The 19,813-nt window shown below is 43.8% G+C and overlaps 1 protein-coding gene across 2 annotated transcripts in view; it reads right to left on the reverse strand.

The window, feature by feature from the left end:
* Positions 1–936: 936 nt before the first annotated feature.
* nol6 (nucleolar protein 6 (RNA-associated)) overlaps positions 937–19,813 on the reverse strand; it is a 51,509-nt gene continuing 32,632 nt past the window's right edge. For both annotated transcript variants that reach the window (XM_041235962.1, XM_041235880.1), the window contains 8 exons: positions 17,346–17,509; positions 16,958–17,110; positions 12,906–13,003; positions 11,671–11,795; positions 11,341–11,430; positions 10,955–11,155; positions 7,242–7,343; positions 937–2,867 (listed from right to left, as the gene is read on the reverse strand). In XM_041235962.1, coding sequence (XP_041091896.1) covers positions 2,718–2,867; positions 7,242–7,343; positions 10,955–11,155; positions 11,341–11,430; positions 11,671–11,795; positions 12,906–13,003; positions 16,958–17,110; positions 17,346–17,509 — 1,083 coding nt within the window. In that variant the 3' untranslated portion in view covers positions 937–2,717. The remainder of the gene's footprint in view (positions 2,868–7,241; positions 7,344–10,954; positions 11,156–11,340; positions 11,431–11,670; positions 11,796–12,905; positions 13,004–16,957; positions 17,111–17,345; positions 17,510–19,813) is intronic.

Consider the following 19,813-nt stretch of genomic DNA (forward strand, 5'->3'; position numbering starts at 1 on the left):
GTACACTGGTCTTTCATCCCTTGTGCTTGATTCCAGCTCGGGGATTAGGCGAGGCAGGGATTATTACAGTACACTGGTCTTTCATCCCTTGTGCTTGATTCCAGCTCGGGGATTAGGCGAGGCAGGGATTATTACAGTACACTGGTCTTTCATCCCTTGTGCTTGATTCCAGCTCAGGGATTAGGTGAGGCAGGGATTATTATAGTGCACTTTTTCCGAAGAATATTACTGAAATCACTACAAGCTTTTAAAGCTCCAATTCTCAGGTTGCACTTTCGTTTTTAACAGCCTGTCATTACCCAGCGCGTCACCACAGCCGACTCTCAGCATCGTGCTCACTGCCTGCTCACACTGGACTTCACTTGTACAGGCAAATATTTACTTAAAGTAACTGCTCTTAGGCGAGCCCGCTCTTGCATGCAATTATTTAATGTATTCTCTGCTCTTATCTGTAATGTGATAATTTGTACTGTAATATTTTGTAACAATTGTAAGTCACCCTGGCTAAGGGCATCTGCTAATTAATTAATAATAATAATAATAATAATAATAATAATAATAAAAATAATAATAATAATAATAATAATAATAATAATAATAATCTGCAGTGCCAACAAAGGCAGATGCAATTTCCAGGCAGCTTTCTTCACATTTGTGAATTTTTGGTTTCTTAGACAACGATGCCCCTGCACAATCTTTTTTTCACGCACCGCAAGCCGATCCATTTCATGTACTGCACAAGAGCACAATGCGGCAGGAACGGAGCGGGCACAGATTCTTAAACACAAAATCACGCGCGACTGGGTCTCTGACTAAGACACGGTTTGGTGTAAAAGTTGCTAACCAGGCTAAAAATCAAGATTCCCAATGCAGATTATGCTGCTTATGTTTGATTGCAAGAATATTGTAATATAAAAAAAAAAAGTATGAAATTAGATTTATTAAATATTTAGTTTATTTCAGTATTACCACATAAACTACTAGAGCATCTTATAGAGAAAGAATAAAATAAAAATGACATGGTGCACATGACACCTGCTTTTAACTATAGTCTCACTGCTGATCTTCAGACATGCTGGCACACGTTATAAATGTTCCCATGGATGCAGAAAGCAGTTCTGTTTGGAAAGTAATTCCAGGGCATGGCCGTGGCTGCAGTGCACATCCACAGTGATGGGAACCACGTGGAGCCACCCTTACGTACGCACTGTCCCTCACCTTCCACAGAACCCCCAATTTACTAGCAACACATTCAAAAAATATTGCAACAATTTGGGCAGCTAATTAACTTGAAACACACTGGCAATCAGTGATCCGTCATAACTCCACTCAAGCAGCCAGGTTGTTGGTTCAGGTATGGTGGCATTTCAGAGACAGTGGTGGGACCCCTGCTTCAGATGATCCGCACACTTACCATACCAACTTCATTTATAGCGCCTTTCCTGTGCAAGCATCCCAGGGAGCTTTATACAAATACACAGCCAGCAAAAAGAGCTCCAAACTGCTCGCTACTGAAAAGGTAACATCAAAGAAATTTGTTTTGAGTTGAGATTTAAAAACACTGACAGACTCCGCATGCCGGATAAAACCTGGAAGCAAGTTCCACAGTGAAGGAGCTCTCACACTACAAGCTGTCACACAGTAAAGTTTTAACCAAGTTCCACAGTGAAGGAGCTTGAACACTGCAAGCTGTCACACATTAGAGTTTTAACCAAGTTCTTGGAATGATCAAGAGGCCATCATTTGCGAGTGCGAGTCGGTTTAGAGAGTAACTCACACAAACAGGCAGGGCCAGAGCCTTAAGTGAGGAGCAGCATTTTGAAATCAATGCAATGCTTCGCGTGAAGCCAGTGTAGTGACCTTAAAATGGGGAAATACAGCAAACAAACTAAAAGGTGTGGAAATATTCTTGCACACACTAACTCTATTATTGACAGCTTGGGAAATAGAGGAAGGTGGGGTTACATAAAAATGAGGTCATTAAATTCCAGTAGGACTGCAAATAAGAAACGGAGCGTGGGTGAAGAGAGAGGACATTTCGGGAAGAACTGAGTTTTTTTGTTTGTTTGTTTTTTGTTTAAAATCGGATAGGATTACATTACACAGGAATTTGTATAACTGGAATTTATGTACATATTCAGATACCTATTTTCTTCACATGTGGGTAGATTCAATTCTCATTGTGCTGGAATGGGTCAGCAAAATTACCAAAAAAAAAAAGAAGATTGTAAGGGCTGTGGTCCAGTCCAGGTTTAAAAAGAAAAATGTAACTGCATTATAAACATCCTGTATTGCATACTGCCTATGCTTCTACACATGGTTAGATGTGTCTATTATGCAGCCATGACTGGAAAGACCAAACAGGAGGTGCAGTCCCCCTACATTATTAAATTAAACAAAGCATAAAACCAAAATGACTGTCAAAAGCGTGAAGCATACAACGTGACTCCCTTCGAGAAGGAAGGTATCTCAGTCAGCCCAGTCTGGGTAAGTTGCAGCCATGACTCCAGCATGGTGCACATCAAATACAGCCATCAATCGAACACAGAGTAGAGATACAGCCATCAATCGAACACAGAGTAGAGATACAGCCATCAATCCAACACATTGTAGAGATGCAGCCATCAATCCACCTGAGGAGTCTTTGGGGGAGGCAGCCTCAGCAGTATGGTGAGGGGTACTGCGCTGCCTCCTGGTGATCGGGGGGAGTAGGGTCCTCAGATAGTCCACCGCTCGCTGCGCACCTCCACCTCCCGCACCAGCCCTGCCCCCAGGGTCTCAAAGTCTTCGAGGATGGCCTCCACATTGGGCACGGTCTGCGCCTCGCTCCCCTTCACCTGCACCAGCCGAGCCTTCACATGGGATGCCTGAGCGAGAGAGAGAGAGAGAGAGAGAGAGAGAGAGAGAGAGAGAGAGAGAGAGAGAGAGAGAGGTTACACCACAGCATCCCTATCAATCAATCTACAACAGTAACCCTGCCAGTAAGGATCAGGCTGCAGCAACACTGGATAACGTACAATACGCAAGTAAAAAATAAAAATCAATGCGATAGCAACACAGGGTTCTCCCCAAGCCTCTTCAGATGCTACTGTGCCTTTAACCCTTTGCGGTCCTGTGTCGGACCAGGTCCAACATTGCAATTTTCCCTTTCCAGTCCAACGTTGGACCCTGTCTGACATCTCCAACCAAGCCCCACCCCTTGTTCGCTGCCTAAATAAGCATGGAAATTTATCAAAATACAAGAGAGTCATGAAAAAGAAAATGTAGAACATAAAGCACAACCAGATACAGTCAAGTAAAGACAGCACAATATTCAAATGCTTTGTCGCATCATATATTTAAAGTTAAGGCAAGTTTATTTTCCTGTTAAAAGTACTCCCGGCTATAATGTTCTGCTGCACAGATGTACAGAATTCTTGGGGTGAACCCTGTTACATAATGAACAAAACCCAATAATTACTTTCAATACAAAACTGCATCATAAATACAGATAAAGCATACAACCTCACCCAGTGCAGTCAGCAATTACAGGTATCAGAAGCAAATCCTAGCTGCGACGAACAATGTTAGCACAAACTAAACAGATTCATTTCACATGCTTTTGTATGGAATGATCTGTTTCTGCAAATTCAAAACGAGATCTCAGCAACTGCCAATTTTAAAAATCGCTTCAGATCTGAAAAGGTAGATTGAAGAGGATAACCCAAGTAGCTTCTAGAGAGGACCTGGAACTTTGCCGATAAGAATGAGTGTTTAAAGCGAAGGCTCCTAGTAAAACCTGGAATGGGTAAAACTGCTGTGCAACAGGAGTCTTACTTCAATCTCTGTACCACAGTGTTGTCCACCTCAGTTCAATAAGCAACTCCCCACCCCTTCTCAGAGAGAAGTCTTTAATCAAATCAGTCTTATGTTTGTGGAGGAACCACTTAAAAAAAAAAAAAAAAAAAAAAAATTCTTTGAATAGTGACCTTCCGTTAAACAGAGGGAAAGGCAATCTAAAAAAAGACAGTGGATTTATGATGTGATACAAAACCAGCGGGAATGGAGATAGCGAGTACCAGGCTCCGCCAAGAATACACCGTTCTGGCCACAACACCTCGTAAATTTCCTTTTAATTCTTATTTTTCCAGCTCATTCTTCTTTAAACTCTGTTAAATGTTTCGTGGTCAGCTGTCTAACACCACCACCACCACCACATGTACACGGTGCCTGTCAAGACGAGAAGTATTCTCAAAAGCACTTCTGTAACAGTAGGGCCTGCAGGCACTGGTACTAACAGGTCAAACAAAGGAGACCAGGAACAAAACCTGCCTGCTGTTGGGAAGCTGAGGAAGGGCTGCAGCGAGCCATGCAGATCACAGGTCGATTAAGAGCAATCAGGTAATGTGAGCTGAAGAATTAACCTCGCATTGCCTGACTTGTGATTAATCGACCAGCTGACTTGTGTAAAAAATATGCAGAGGTTAATTGGTTAATTGAAATTTCCTGAAATTGTCATCCATGGGAACAGTAGGAGGATTCAAATCAATCAAAGCGCTTTGTGATGGTGGTCCACTATGAAAGGTGCTATATAAAAAAGACTGACTGATCGATCAATTGTCATGTCTGGATGGTACAAAAAGCCTGGCGAGACAAAATACTAGGTGTGAGACTGAAAAGCGACAAAGATGAGGAAGTCCTGGTCTGGATCCCGAGTAACAGCGATTCATAATATTGTAAAGACAGCTGTAGCTGTTCCTAGGGAAAGCTTCATGTGAACAAGCATAAGAAGAAAAGAGATCTACTTGTTGTGTGGGGCGGCTAGTTTGTTTTAGACCAAGCCACATTCATCTTTTGTTTCGATAGGGTTTATGCACAGTTATTACTTGCCTGTTTTATTGTTTTACTATATTGCCATTGTTGCGGTGAAACATAACCCGCAGGATATCTGGAATCTCATTCTTGGTATCCAGGTAAAAATGAATAAAATTGAGCCACCTCAGCATTTCAGCCAGGTGTCTCTGGTCTCCAGCGGCTCTCTGCTCTCTAGCACCTTGGCCAGGTATCTCTGGTCTCCAGCGGCTCTCTGCTCTCTAGCACCTTGGCCAGGTATCTCTGGTCTCCAGGACCTCCCGATTCAACCCCTTCACACCCAGGACAGGCGTAACCAAGACTGTGCATGCTCTACAGGACCTCCCGATTCAACCCCTTCACACCCAGGACAGGCGTAACCAAGACTGTGCATGCTCTACAGGACCTCCCGATTCAACCCCTTCACACCCAGGACAGGCGTAACCAAGACTGTGCATGCTCTACAGGACCTCCCGATTCAACTACTTCACACCCAGGACAGGCGTAACCAAGACTGTGCATGCTCTACAGGACCTCCCGATTCAACCCCTTCACACCCAGGACAGGCGTAACCAAGACTGTGCATGCTCTACAGGACCTCCCGATTCAACCCCTTCACACCCAGGACAGGCGTAACCAACACTGTGCATGCTCTACAGGACCTCCCGATTCAACCACTTCACACCCAGGACAGGCGTAACCAAGACTGTGCATGCTCTACAGGACCTCCCGATTCAACCCCTTCACACCCAGGACAGGCGTAACCAAGACTGTGCATGCTCTACAGGACCTCCCGATTCAACCCCTTCACACCCAGGACAGGCGTAACCAAGACTGTGCATGCTCTACAGGACCTCCCGATTCAACCCCTTCACACCCAGGACAGGCGTAACCAAGACTGTGCATGCTCTACAGGACCTCCCGATTCAACCCCTTCACACCCAGGACAGGCGTAACCAAGACTGTGCATGCTCTACAGGACCTCCCGATTCAACCCCTTCACACCCAGGACAGGCGTAACCAAGACTGTGCATGCTCTACAGGACCTCCCGATTCAACCCCTTCACAACCAGGACAGGCGTAACCAAGACTGTGCATGTTCTACAGGACCAGTGCTCACACATCAACAATAAGCCGGACCCTACACAAAGCTGGCCTGTATGGACGGGTGGCAAGAAAGAAGCCATTACTCAAAAAGCCTCATCTTAAAGCACATATGGAGTTTGTGAAAAAGCATGTAGATGATACTGCAGACATGTGGAAAATCAATTTTTAAAAAATTGAACTTTTTGGTCTAAATTCCAAGCGCTACATCTGGCGCAAGCCCAACATTGCACATCACCCAGTCAAAAGCATCCCAACTGTCAAGCATGGTGGTGGCAGCATCATGTTATGGGGATGCGTCTCATCAGCAGGGACTGGGAAGCTTGTCAGGATAGAGGGGGGAATGGATAGTGCAAAGTACAGGCAAATCCTTGAGGTAAAACTGTTTGAGCCAGCCAAGACTCTGAAACTGGGGAGGAAATTCACATTTTAGCAGAACAATGACCCGAAGCACAAAGTCAAAGCCACACTGGAGTGGTTGAACAAGAAGAGAATTAATGTTCTTGAGTGGCCCAATAAATGTCCTGACTTGAATACAATCAAAAATTTATAGCGAGACTTGAAGATTGCAGTCCATCGACGATCTCCAACAAACTTATCAGAACTGGAGCAATTTTCCTTTGAAGAATGGGCAACAATGTCACCATCCTACTGTGCAAAGCTAGTAGAGACCTATCCAAAAAGACTCATAGCAGTAATTGCTGCAAAAGGTGCTTCTACCAAGTACTGACTTAAGGGGCTGAATACTTATGCAACCAGTAAATTTCATTTTGTACATTTTCTTTGCAAGTTTTGCTGACATTTAACCTCCTCCTCATACAACAGTGTTCAGTTTAACCACTACAGCTTTGAATAAAAAAAGTTTTTAAAAACTGCCTACATTATTTGTAATGCAACAAAATGTGACACTATTAGTAGGGGGTGAATACTTCTGCAAACCGCTGTATATTAATTTATGTTTTCTATCATAGTATTTTATAGCAATTTAATGGGTAAACAAAAATAAATAAATAAATTAGTGGTACACTCATTTTCCACACCTGGAGTTGAAGCGTCTAATCTGGGTATGTCAATGTCTCAGAGTTGAAGCACAACGAAACTGAAAGATGAATAGACACCTGGTTCCCTGTTGTGGCTTGCAGCATGTTACGGCATGCCTATCTGTACATGTTCCTACTTGGAACTACTTTAAGCACAGGCGTCAACACATGTAACCAGGGCCAGATTACAGGGCATGTGTCTAGGGCACTGGAACCAAAGATGGAACAGGAATCAAGCCCGCTCTCTCCCCTCTCCCCTTCACTCACCCGGAACGGCTGGGGTGCGAAGGCCTGTGGTTTCCACAGCACTGCAATCACCGTGCCTCCAAACGGGTCACAGAAAAACAATGCCAGCTCTTCAAAGGCATCCTGAGAAAGAAAACACAACAACAGTCATCAGCACCAGCCACTGCACCACGCTGTTATATTATATACCCTATGACAGCTCCATTCAATGTGTAACAACTTGCACAGTAAATATTTCATTTTTGGCCATCGATTGTGGGCAAAATTCCCCTCCTACAGACTCTCAAGATGCAACAGTGTGTCCCCCCCAATCAGTGCTAGAGTTTTAAAATAGCCGTGGTGCACAGAGGGAAGAGGTGAACAATACTATATGAAGCACGCAGGGGCCTGTTCATTGCCAAATGGGGTGCACGCATTCCTCCAGCACTAAATAAGAATGCATTATCTGACCATCATCATTACACAGCTCACAGAGATGGAAGAGACAGTGATAAGCCTCAGTCACAACAGGAAGAGAGAGAGAGTAATCTGCCTGCAGATTGAGAGCATTAAAAGGTATGTGCCATTTCTTTTTTTTTTAAGACATGACCGGGAGACCGGGGGTTCAGTTTAGTGCTGGCTGGTCCCCAGGGCTGTGTGACGGGGAAGCAATCAAGAGATGGAGTCTGGACAGATCAATATTTGCAGCCATAATGATGGGTAATTGTAAATCACCATAGGAGATAATGCAGCTTCTTCGCTGTGATACAGAACTCTTGAGAGAAGAGGTCTTCTCCTGTAATATAAACATTGAGACATGTACTAAAGCATCAGAGTCATGCCAATGTGAAGGCGCCTCAATCATGCTGAATTGTTACGATAGGAATTGCTTTAGGGGCATGCCGAACACTCACATCTTCTACTAGTTCTTCTGCTTTGGCAAACTGCTTTTCAATGGACTAAGGGGGTGATCTGAGTACATAGGAACATAAGAAAATGCACCAACGAGAGGAGGCCATTCAGCACATCAGAGGTCGTCCGGTTCCCAGCAGCTGACCGATCTCAAAATGTTTTTCAATCTGGGTCCTACAGGATCCCAGTGATTCAGCATCAACGACATGACTAGGGAACCCATTCCATCCCCTCACCACTCTGTGCGAAGAGTCTCCTTCCCTCTGTCCCAAGTCCATGTCCAACTTTGTCAACTCCTTTTAAGATTTTAAAGGCTTCAAATCATGTCCCCTTTAATTCTCTTTGTTTGAGACTAAACAGATGTAATTATTTTAGCCTATCTAAACGTAGGCTTGCCCTCAGGTGCTAAAGTAGCACTAAACCGCTGGCGTAAGATGCCACATGGTGTGAAGTGACCACAAGTTTGGCAGTTAGAGCTGTGTGTGGTTATTAACTGTGTAGACTGCATAGAAACCGAGGCAATGGGGTTACACACACTGTAGCATTCAGTCAAACACACTCGTACAGTCAACAGTATTAACAATGTGCGTGCCGTCAAATAAACAAACCCTGTTCACAGGACAATGCTTTCATCCTAGATTACCATTCTTAAAATGACAGTTTCTCTTCGCGTGCTCAGTCAGTGTGCGTGCTCAGTCAATGTGCTCAGTCAGTGTGCATGCTCAGTCAATGTGCTCAGTCAGTGTGCGTGCTCAGTGCTCAGACTGTGCGTGCTCAGTCAGTGTGCATGCTCAGTGCTCAGACAGTGTGCGTGCTCAGTGCTCAGACAGTGTGCGTGCTCAGTGCTCAGTCAGTGTGCGTGTTCAGTGCGCGTGCTCAGTGCTCAGTCAGTGTGCGTGCTCAGTCCACATGCTCAGTCAGTGTGCGTGCTCAGTCCACATGCTCAGTCAGTGCGCGTGCTCAGTCAGTGCGAGTGCTCAGTGCTCAGTCAGTGTGTGTCCTCAGTCAGTGTGCGTGCTCAGTGCTCAGTCAGTGTGTGTCCTCAGTCAGTGCGAGTGCTCAGTGCTCAGTCAGTGTGTGTCCTCAGTCAGTGTGCGTGCTCAGTGCTCAGTCAGTGTGTGTCCTCAGTCAGTGAGAGTGCTCAGTGCTCAGTCAGCGTGCGTGCGTGCTGTATAGGCTGTGTTGGTGTTGGGGAATGTCTGTTTTGCAGTTGGAGATTGGGTTTGTCCAGTCATGTTTTTATCCAATCGTATTTCTTTTCATCCACGACTGCATTGAGAAAAAAAGACGACACAGCAGCACCCCCCCACCTAAACACGTACATTGACTTGGACAATACGTCATTCTTCGTAGATCATCCCTCTAACACTAGAACCGCCACGGCAGTCACTTTGAAGGTTTTCACTTTTAAAATTTCAATTATTATGCGCGTGAAAGATACGCGGTTGTCCATTCTTGACTTTTCCTGAATACATGTATTAAATATCCTGATGGCGTTTGAAAGGCAAGATCACAAAAATAAAAAAAAATGATAATCCCCTTTACCTACAACCTCCAGAGCCGTCACTTTGACTGCCTTTTACAGTCACGTTTTTATTTTCAATATAACCTGCAATATTCGATTTTATTTTTATATACAAGCCTGCTGTTCTCTACTAGACCTGCCAACCTTTAATTCCTTCGTTTTATATAATGATTGCTCCGGGGAAAATATCAGTAGGAGAGATTTCATCTTGAAGCCGCAGAGCCTCGGCAAAAACATTTCGATCAGAAAACTGCAAAGCAGCAGAGTGCTGCAGCTCAGCCTGGATTCAGTGCTGCACCGAGTGCCACATGCAAGAGAAAACAAATGTTACTTTCATTTTAAATTAAAAACTACTTTGATTGTTACAGTTTCCTATGTACATATCCCTGTCTACACACTAGTTCATTGGAAATGTTTATTTTATTATAGTTTTTCATTTTTTGAAGTAGTGCTTTCTATGTGGCATAATAGAAAATAAGCCCTTTTGTGTTTAATTATTCATTTGCATACGGTGTTTCGGCAGCACAGATGTTTATATGAATGTGCTTGAATAAAACCTTTGAGTTGTATCTGATAGTTTGTCTTTTGATTTAATAGTGATGTTGTTTAAAATGTAACTGTCATAATGACTGCTGGTTGTGGTTTTGGGTAGGAGTGTGGCCGCGGTGGTTTTGGGTAGGAGTGTGGCCGCGGTGGTTTTGGGTAGGAGTGTGGCCGCGGTGGTTTTGGGTAGGAGTGTACCCGCGGTGGTTTTGGGTAGGAGTGTACCCGCGGTGGTTTTGGGCAGGAGTGTACCCGCGGTGGTTTTGGGTAGGAGTGTACCCGCGGTGGTTTTGGGCAGGAGTGTACCCGCGGTGGTTTTGGGTAGGAGTGTACCCGCGGTGGTTTTGGGTAGGAGTGTACCCGCGGTGGTTTTGGGCAGGAGTGTACCCGCGGTGGTTCTAGTGTCAAGCCCTAGGATTTGTCTGGTTGATCATCGTTGGCCTCTCTCCAGGGACACAATGTCCCTTTGGTACTGTGGGGAGCAGAACTGGACAAAAAGTTCAGTCTCCCCTGTGTACTATTCAGCCTCTTTATAACCTCCTTGGATTGGTATTCTCCACTTTTGGCTATATACCTAAGCATTCTGTTTCAATTGCTTTCCTGCACTGTGTGATGAGACTATTACATCACCAAAGTCTTTCTCTTGGTGAGCCTGTTCTAGTTCTGTCTGACATATTTGCTAACATATACACACAGACAGTCAGCCAGACAGACAGCCAGTCAGCCACCAGGAGAGACAGCACAAACGCACAGCCACTGAGACACCCAAACGTACTCTCAGCTCGCTCAGGTAGCAGGCGACGGGGTTGAAGTCGACGACGGGCATGTTACCCGAGCCCCCTGCCGCCCCGCTCGGCAGCGCCCCCCTGCTGAAGACGATGTGTGGCGTGTCAACGGCCTGTGCATGCAGAGGAACCTGCTTGGGGTTCAGGTGAATCAGCACATCGTAGATATCCAGGGGGGGACGCAGCACCATCTGCAGGATGGGAGGGAGACAGCAAGCACAGAAAATGTCAATACTGAGCACTGAAATCTACCTTGATTGCATTAACCAATTACTTTCAGTTGACCTATACATGCATGTCTGACAATTGTGTTTGTTTTGCCTGAAACCATTTTAATGGGGTTTCAAGAATTTCCACACAGTCCTGTTCTCCCCACCTTGACGTCTTGCGGCTGAGTTGGGTCCTTCAGCTGCGTCTCCAGGACCCGCAGGCTCTCTGCGGCCAGAACGATCAGCCTCTGCAGGATCTGAAAGGAAAGCGCCCCCCAGAAGAAAGATTAGCACCGCACACCCTGACACACAGACACCATGCTGATGGGATTAAAAATGATATCAATGAAGAGCACACCCTCGGAGACACAGAGCATGTGAAATTTACCCAGGGCAGAACTCAAGATTCATCAGCCTATCGAGGGATGTGGTCAGGGAACACACACACACACACACACACACACACAAAACTGGGAAGGGTGAGAGACCCCCTTTACCTGCACTGATGGCCCCTCTTTGGTCCAGACTGAGTTCTTCTTGTCTTTGGGGGTGGCAATGAACATGACAGGCAGCGAGGCGCGGGAGGCGATAAAATCATTTTTAGTCTCTGTGATTTCCGTGGCTGTGGGATGAGAGAGAGGTGCACCATATGAATGAATATGCTATTACACAGTAAAAAAAAAAATAAAGTACCAAAATAGCATTGGAAATCTAAACCAAGCAAAAACAGCACTGAACAGCATAAGACATGCACTTCCCTCTATTTGAGCTTGGTTTGCGGTTCACGTCAAGCCCGCTTTTCCATTCAGTTCAATTGGCTCAGTGGTGTAAGACGCTAGAGGACTACGCGACGATCTATCTATCTGCTGGCAGAAATTACTTGATTTATCTGTTCTACCAAGCAACAAAATGTGTCAACCAACAGCAGATGTTTTTACAAATAGCACTAGAACATATTCAGAATAGTGTAAAATGAACTACAGCGTTTTATTGCTTAAAATAAAATACATAAATTCTGACAGAGTATTGAAAATGGTGAATTTATCAAGTGCGTTTGACGGCTTCTGAAGTCGCTAAACTGGGTAGAACTGCATAGGATCCTGGAAAGAGATGACCACGATTCCAATTTCAATGAAGTGGACGAGGAAGAGAGCTGCGCACGGCAACCAGGAGGAGGGACTGTCACCTCAGACAGGAGAAAAAAAGTTTTGAATACACATCCCCAGCGCTTTCATATGCTTTATCACACTTTGCTATGCTTTCACTATGATAAACTTTCATAAGGGACGGTCGTGTAGTCCTTTAGTGTAGATTGCAGGGCGTGCAGCTTAGTCATCTGAAGGCTAACCCACTCAGATTATTTTTAACACTGGTCAAACATTACTCACCATCTTCCTACTTCTTGGTCTGTGCAATGAGACGGGCTGGGTTAAGAGTTTCCCAGCGTTCGCAGCACGTTCCGAGAACTAGTCACTCCCTTCACATTGTAGTATGACCAAAGTTTTTAGCACATCTCAATTCCCCAGACATACGTGCTTACAACAAGGTGGTCCCACTGCCCCGCACAGACAGGGCAGACAATGTGACAATTCCCCAGACTAACAATTCTATTAGGGTTACTGTCGCCCTGAAACAATGCACTAACGCAGGCACTATATGTTTTGATTGCTGGAACGCTGTGAGATGCACAGAAGCAGCGTCAGTCAGCTGCGCAGGGGAGGCGGGGTCTCACCTGTGATGTCACCATTGAGGTTCACAACGAGAGGGTCGTTCCTCCAGTCAAATGAGGCGAGCAGGTGAAGGAAGCGCAGGAATCCCACCTGCGGGGAGCTGCACAAACAGAGAGAGGGTGGGGTTACAGTAGCTCCCAGAATCCACTGCTTGCACCCGCCCTTGTAGTGAATAACCTCTGTCGCTCTAATAATCAAGCTCCAGCTGTGAAACATGAAAATGTTTTTCCAAATCCAGAAACCTCATAAAATAGATTCTATACAAACCCTGTAGTTTTACAGGGATGGAAAGAAAACTCCTACTGCAGAGCAGTCCGAGCCATTCCTGGTTTCAATAGGAGTTTAATAAGACACACCCGAGTCCGTTACCTGTACACTGTGGATAACCACGCTCACAGCAAAACCTGGAATGGTGGAAACTGCTGTGCAACAGGAGTCCAATTTCCATCTCTGATTTCCATATTTAATGTACTGTACAGTACTGTTCTGCAAATGCCAGATATTGAGGGCTGAACAGTATTCAGCCTTCTCATTTCCAGCCAGCAGTCAGCTAAATTGCAGTCTACTTTTCCAGGTAAGCCACCTAAAATATTTAGTTATTAAAAAAATATATATATATATATATATATATATATATATATATATATATATTTTTTTTTTTTTTTTTTTTTTTTTTTTTTTTACAGTGTTCACATGTTCCTGTGAATAGAGATTCAACGTGTTTTTCTTCCAGTCAAACAGCACAATTCATTGCGTATGTAAGTCGAGTAAAACACCTCTTCTCTGAGGGCATTGTGTTACCGGACTTGTTTCTATGGACACCCTAAATCGGGACGGACCAATCAGTTTCTTACAAGCGATGTTGGTGATGAAGCGGTTATCAAATCAATCATCCATTTACACTTTTTACCCAAGAAAACAAATGAAGTGGAGGTGAGTAATGCCACAACTTATTGCATTTCATAATTATTATTGCAAACACTCAGTAGCTGTAATCTTACACGCTGACTCTTCTTTTTGAGAGCATGGTCTCTCACTGCCATCAAAACTAGGGTTACCTCATTTCCAGAGTAACAAACTGGAATCCCCCTCCCCCCGAGCTGCTTTTTTGCTCAGAACCACTTCGCTGTTATTTCAGTATATACCAGACATTTTCTGTGACTTGCTGAATCTTGTTATCAGCTGCTCAAATACCTCCTTTAACTGTATCAACCGTCGTCATTTGATTTACTGAATTAGGCCTAACTGTAACTATTTTATAACAATCAAACACGAAATGTCTTAACCCATTAATGCATATCAGTTGCTAAAGCTACCAAAGAACTTACAATAAAATTGGTAAAATTAGCGAAGAAATTTGAAAAACTCTTACAGTAGTAATAACTGAAAACAGAACAGTTCAAGAGTCCAAATTTGCTGTTCCAAATGGAAAATTGAGAAAATGCTGAATTCCTTCACATTCAGTGTTCGGGTGCTAAAAGGCATGGTGCATACACACATACATACACAGTATAAAAATGAAGGCAGGACTGGTTTGCTTTCACTCAAACTTTTTACTCTATTTACTCTTTTTTACTTTTTACTATATTGAGCTACAACAGTATTACACAGAGAGTCTTAAATAGACTGTATGCAACTACGTTAATAACTTTTACTCTTTTCCTACATAAACATTAATGGTCGTACTATAATTTAATACAGATTAAAGCTAGCAAGCCGTGTATTGTAGTGTTTTGTGGCAGATTGTAACCACCAGCCAAAAAGGGAAGCTTCTCTGGATTTCCCGTCGCTCATGCTAATCTCCTGAGGAAGTGGCATGTTGCTTTGTGCCAATCTGCGTTCATGAAATCAATAAGAAATATCCAAAACCACTTGTGTACATACATGTCATCTGTGAATTTGGTAGTTTTCTGTTTCAACACTACTCTCTTCCATTTGAGAAGTAGTTTCCATGTTTTTCCATTTCATATATTGTATATATTACTTGATTTTACTTTCAAGCTACATTGTTCAAGTAAATGCTAATACATTACTTAGTTATTTGTATGTATTTTAATCAAGCAACAGCTAACAGAACTGAAAAAAATAATAAAATGAAAGAATTCAACTAATGTAGAAATTGCATTAATGCTTACAGAAATTGCAACAACAACAAACTTCTGAAAAGTGCAAAATAAACCGTGTTTGAAATGGCAGCTCTTGCAAGCACATTTTGATTTATTTATTATTTATTTATTAATGCATTTGCGCATTCCCGGACTCAGTAGTTCACGAGGCATGGCGTCATGGAAACGAATGCACACTCAATCTTGGAAGACTGGTTCCAGGAAAGTTTTTAGAAACTTCACAGTTGGTCTCGATTTTTCTTTTCGTATACAATGCAAAAGAAAAAACGAAATACATGAAAAAATTGAAAACAAAACACAGCGTCTGGCTACATTTTCTGAATTCAAATTTACTACCAATTAATACTGTTTATCTTATATTTTTAATATAGAAATTGCTTCACATTTCTCTCTACTGGCTCACTTGGTATTCTGGTACCTGTATAATGTGACACAGTGTGCTGTTGTGCATGAAATATAATTTCTCTGTTTCATTGGTGTCTGGGTCTGTCTTTCCCTGCCTTTTCTCTGGGTGTAAAATTATTGCATACCCAACAAACAGTTTGCTTAAATATGTGGACTTTACTTACATTTAAATGTATTCTGTGTTAAGACAAGTTTGTGGTTTTAAACTTAAAATATACAGTGCCTATAGAAAGTCTACACCCCCTTTCAAAATTTCCACCTTTTGTTGCCTTATAGCCTGGAATTAAAATGCATTAAAACAGTTAGTTTTTTTTCCATTTATCTACACATCCTACCCCACAACTTCCAAGTGAAAAAAATATTCTAGAAATTTGTAGAAAATTAAATAAAAATTGAAATAGCTTAGTTGGATAAGTGTCCACTCCCTTTGTAATTACAATCCTAAATTAGCTCAGGTGTAACCAGTCGCCTTCAAAATCACACACCAAGTTAAGTGGCCTCCACCTGTGTTAAATTGTAGTAATTCACATGATTTCATGATAAATTCAGCAGTTCCTGTAGGTTCTCTCTGTTGGGTAGTGCATTTCAAAGCAAAGACTCAACCATGAGCACCAATGCTCTTTCAAAAGAACTCTGGGACAAAGTTGCTGAACGGCACAAATCAGGGGATGGGTATAAAAAAAATTCAAAGGCCTTGGAGCACGGTCAAGACGATTATTAAGAAGTGGATGGTGTACGGCACCACCAAGACCCTGCCTCGATCAGACTGTCCAAGAAGGACCGAACAAGAAGGAAACTGATCAGAGAGACTACCAAGAGGCCGAAGGCAACTTTGCAAGAGCTACAGGCTTTTATAACCAAGACTGGTCAAAGTGTGGAGACTTCTCCAATTATGAGCTTTCAGTTTTGTATTTAATACATTATTTTTTTCTCAATAAAAACTTTCTATAGGCACTGTAAACACATTACTCTGTAATTACTTTTCATAGATACTATAAGTAACTTTTACTTGCGCTTTAAATCTGGTCACGTAAAATCATAAAAAGAGAAACACAGTTATGTACTTATTTAGATTGTTGGGGCCCTATTAAGACACACATTTAGGTGCAGGATATGCAGTTCTAGACCCCTACAAAACCCTGATCGTTGGGGGGTGTTGCCCCCTGCACCCCCACTGGGGGAGGACCCCCATACCCCCCTGCCTTCTACTTAGGATTTCTAGCCCCCTACTTCAAATGGAAATGAAGAGACTGCCTGCATTGTTTATTTTTGCAGAATCTTCAGTACAAATCGCTGCATCTTTGCCCATATTCTGCTCCAACTCGTGCAAAAGCAATGCTGCCTCACTGTAATCCAAAATGAGGCTGCTCTGCAGACACCTCTATGGCCAAATTACTGCACAGCAAAAAGTGTTCCTCAAATTACTGCGCAGCAAAAAGTGTTCCTCTGCAGAAGCATCGACACTGATCACGACCAGGAGGGTAGCAGTGTGGCACCCCTCCTGTCCTCCTATGCCCTGTTACCTGGGCGCTATGTGGGGCGCGGGCTGCAGGAACAGAGATGCTGCCAGCAGGTCCAGGCTCTCCTCGCTCAGGCTGGCGCTCAGGAGGTGCGCACCGATCCACCGCTTTGCCAGCCGGGCCGTGGCACCAAACACAGAGTGCTGCTGCTGCAGCCTGGAGCAGAGACACAGAGACACACACGCCTGTAAATCATTCCCATAGAAAAAGAGTAATAAAGCATGTGAAAGCACGGTAAAGACCAGAGAGAGGCAACGTAAAGCATATTGATAAACATGGCAAACTACAGTAAATGCATAGTGTAACTGGGAAAAGCACAGTTCTCTATTAATCTTCAATAGTCCCCATGTTGTTGAGAACAGCTGTGCTCCCCCTGGTGTTGGCTGCATACCCGTGCAGTGTGCTGGTCAGGTAGGGCCGGTGCACCGTCTCCAGCTCCAGCCGCAGGGCCTCCTCGTTGTCCTGGTAACGCATCATCCCCTCAGGGGTCAGCGTCTCCCTCAGGATCTGAAGCTCCCGGTGATAGGCCACCTGCACGCGGAACACCAGCCCGTCCTGCAACACAGAGAGCAAACAGAAGTACATTAGAACCAGGGATGGGCTCCTATTGCACAGCAGTATCACTCACTGCAGGCTTTAATACAAGCTTGATGAGACACAGTGTACAGGTAACAAGCTCAGGTGGGTCTTATTAAACTCACAGTGAAACCACGTATCGATCAAACTGCTATGCAATGGGAGTTTTATTTCCATATTACTTTTCTCCCAGGAGTAATACACACATACTCCTGCATCAGAATTACCTATTAAAAGAAGGGAGAGGAACCCTATTCTGTTCGGTCGAATGTTCTTTATTTATTTTAGTCATGTGTTCAGTCATTTGCTTATGTCTTATGAACAAATACTTACATGGTTCTTTTTACCAGCGAATACAATTCAAGCATTGTTTGTTTTAATATTCCAGAAATCTCTCGAGTCCTCCTCAAACTGTGATAATACCGGGCAGCGTTGTTTATAATAATAATAATAATAATAATAATAAAACTTTATTTTGTATAGTGCCCTTAAAAGCAGTCATCTCAGAGCGCTTCACAATTAATAGTACTGCAATAAATAAACAGATTATGCACAAAAGAAACACAAGGAGATAAAACAATCATAAAAATCATAGAAAACGCCTTTCTAAAAAAGTAAGTCTTTAAATGAAATTTAAAAACACTCAAAGAAGCAGAGTCCCTGATCTCTACTGGAATAGAGTTCCATAATTTGGGGGCACAGCAACAGAAGGCCCTGCCGCCCATAGAGCTCAGGCGAGCAGGCGGGACACACAGCAGACTGAGATCAGCAGAGAGGGGGTTGCGAGTGGGAGTGTAAAAAGATAAACGATCTGACAGATAAGTCACAGCTAGCCCATGAAGAGCCTTATATGTCAGCATTAAAATTTTATCATCAATTCTAAACTTGATAGGCAGCCAGTGCAAGGCCTCCAAGACAGAAGTGATGTCATCTCGAGCAGGACCGATACAAAATTCTGGCTGCAGAATTTTGAACAAATTGAATTTTAGCGAGGATGCTAGTAGACACCCCAGCAAGCAGGGCGTTACAGTAATCGATCCTGGAGAAACAAAAGCATTAATCAGTTTTTCAGCTGCAGGTAGAGAAAGCATGGAACGCAGTCTGGCAATATTTCTAAGGTGAAAAAAAGAAACCTTGACAGTATTCAGCACATGCGATTCAAAAGTTAACCCAGGATCGAAAATCTCACCCAAATTGTTCATCTTAGATCTGAACTCAAGCATGGTTCCATCAACAGACAGACTTAGCTGGCGGGGAAGATTTACAGTACTGACGAGGAGTACCTAACAGCATTACCTCAGTCTTGTCACCGTTAAGGTGTAAAAAAATTTTGCGACATTTTTATATCAGAGATACAGGCAGAGGCAGCAACATTGATATCAGGTTTAAAAATTATAGATTTGAGTATCGTCTGTGTAAAAATGATAGTATATGTCATCAGACCTTAAAATGTGGCAGAGGGGAAACATATAAATACCAAATAACAGAGGGCTTGTGGGACAACACAAATTACTAGGGCTCAGGCTAAATTCTAGCATTTTTCAAACAGCCCAAAGCCAGGTGGTACAATTTGATTAAGCAAAAAATTGTCATTTTGTTTGTGCCAGATTCAGTCAGGTACAAAAAGTGTTGATCCTTGTCATTAATAAAGTCGTTTAGAAGTAGTGCTTTGTTATTTAGAGAGCGCGTGTTAAACAAAGCAAATCTAACCGGACTCACAGAAGCACAGTTGTTGTTGAGAGACGGCAGTCCAGGCATGTAGCAGCAGAGACAGCCGGACAGAGACGGCAGTCCAGGCATGTAGCAGCAGAGACAGCCGGACAGAGACGGCAGTCCAGGCATGTAGCAGCAGAGACAGCCGGACAGAGACGGCAGTCCAGGCATGTAGCAGCAGAGACAGCCGGACAGAGACGGCAGTCCAGGCATGTAGCAGCAGAGACAGCCGGACAGAGACGGCAGTCCAGGCATGTAGCAGCAGAGACAGCCGGACAGAGACGGCAGTCCAGGCATGTAGCAGCAGAGACAGCCGGACAGAGACGGCAGTCCAGGCATGTAGCAGCAGAGACAGCCGGACAGAGACGGCAGTCCAGGCATGTAGCAGCAGAGACAGCCGGACAGAGACGGCAGTCCAGGCATGTAGCAGCAGAGACAGCCGGACAGAGACGGCAGACCAGGCATGTAGCAGCAGAGACAGCCGGACAGAGACGGCAGACCAGGCATGTAGCAGCAGAGACAGCCGGACAGAGACGGCAGTCCAGGCATGTAGCAGCAGAGACAGCCGGA

Source organism: Polyodon spathula, chromosome 1 (assembly GCF_017654505.1).
Source record: "Polyodon spathula isolate WHYD16114869_AA chromosome 1, ASM1765450v1, whole genome shotgun sequence".
Classification (NCBI taxonomy): Eukaryota; Metazoa; Chordata; class Actinopteri; order Acipenseriformes; family Polyodontidae; genus Polyodon; species Polyodon spathula.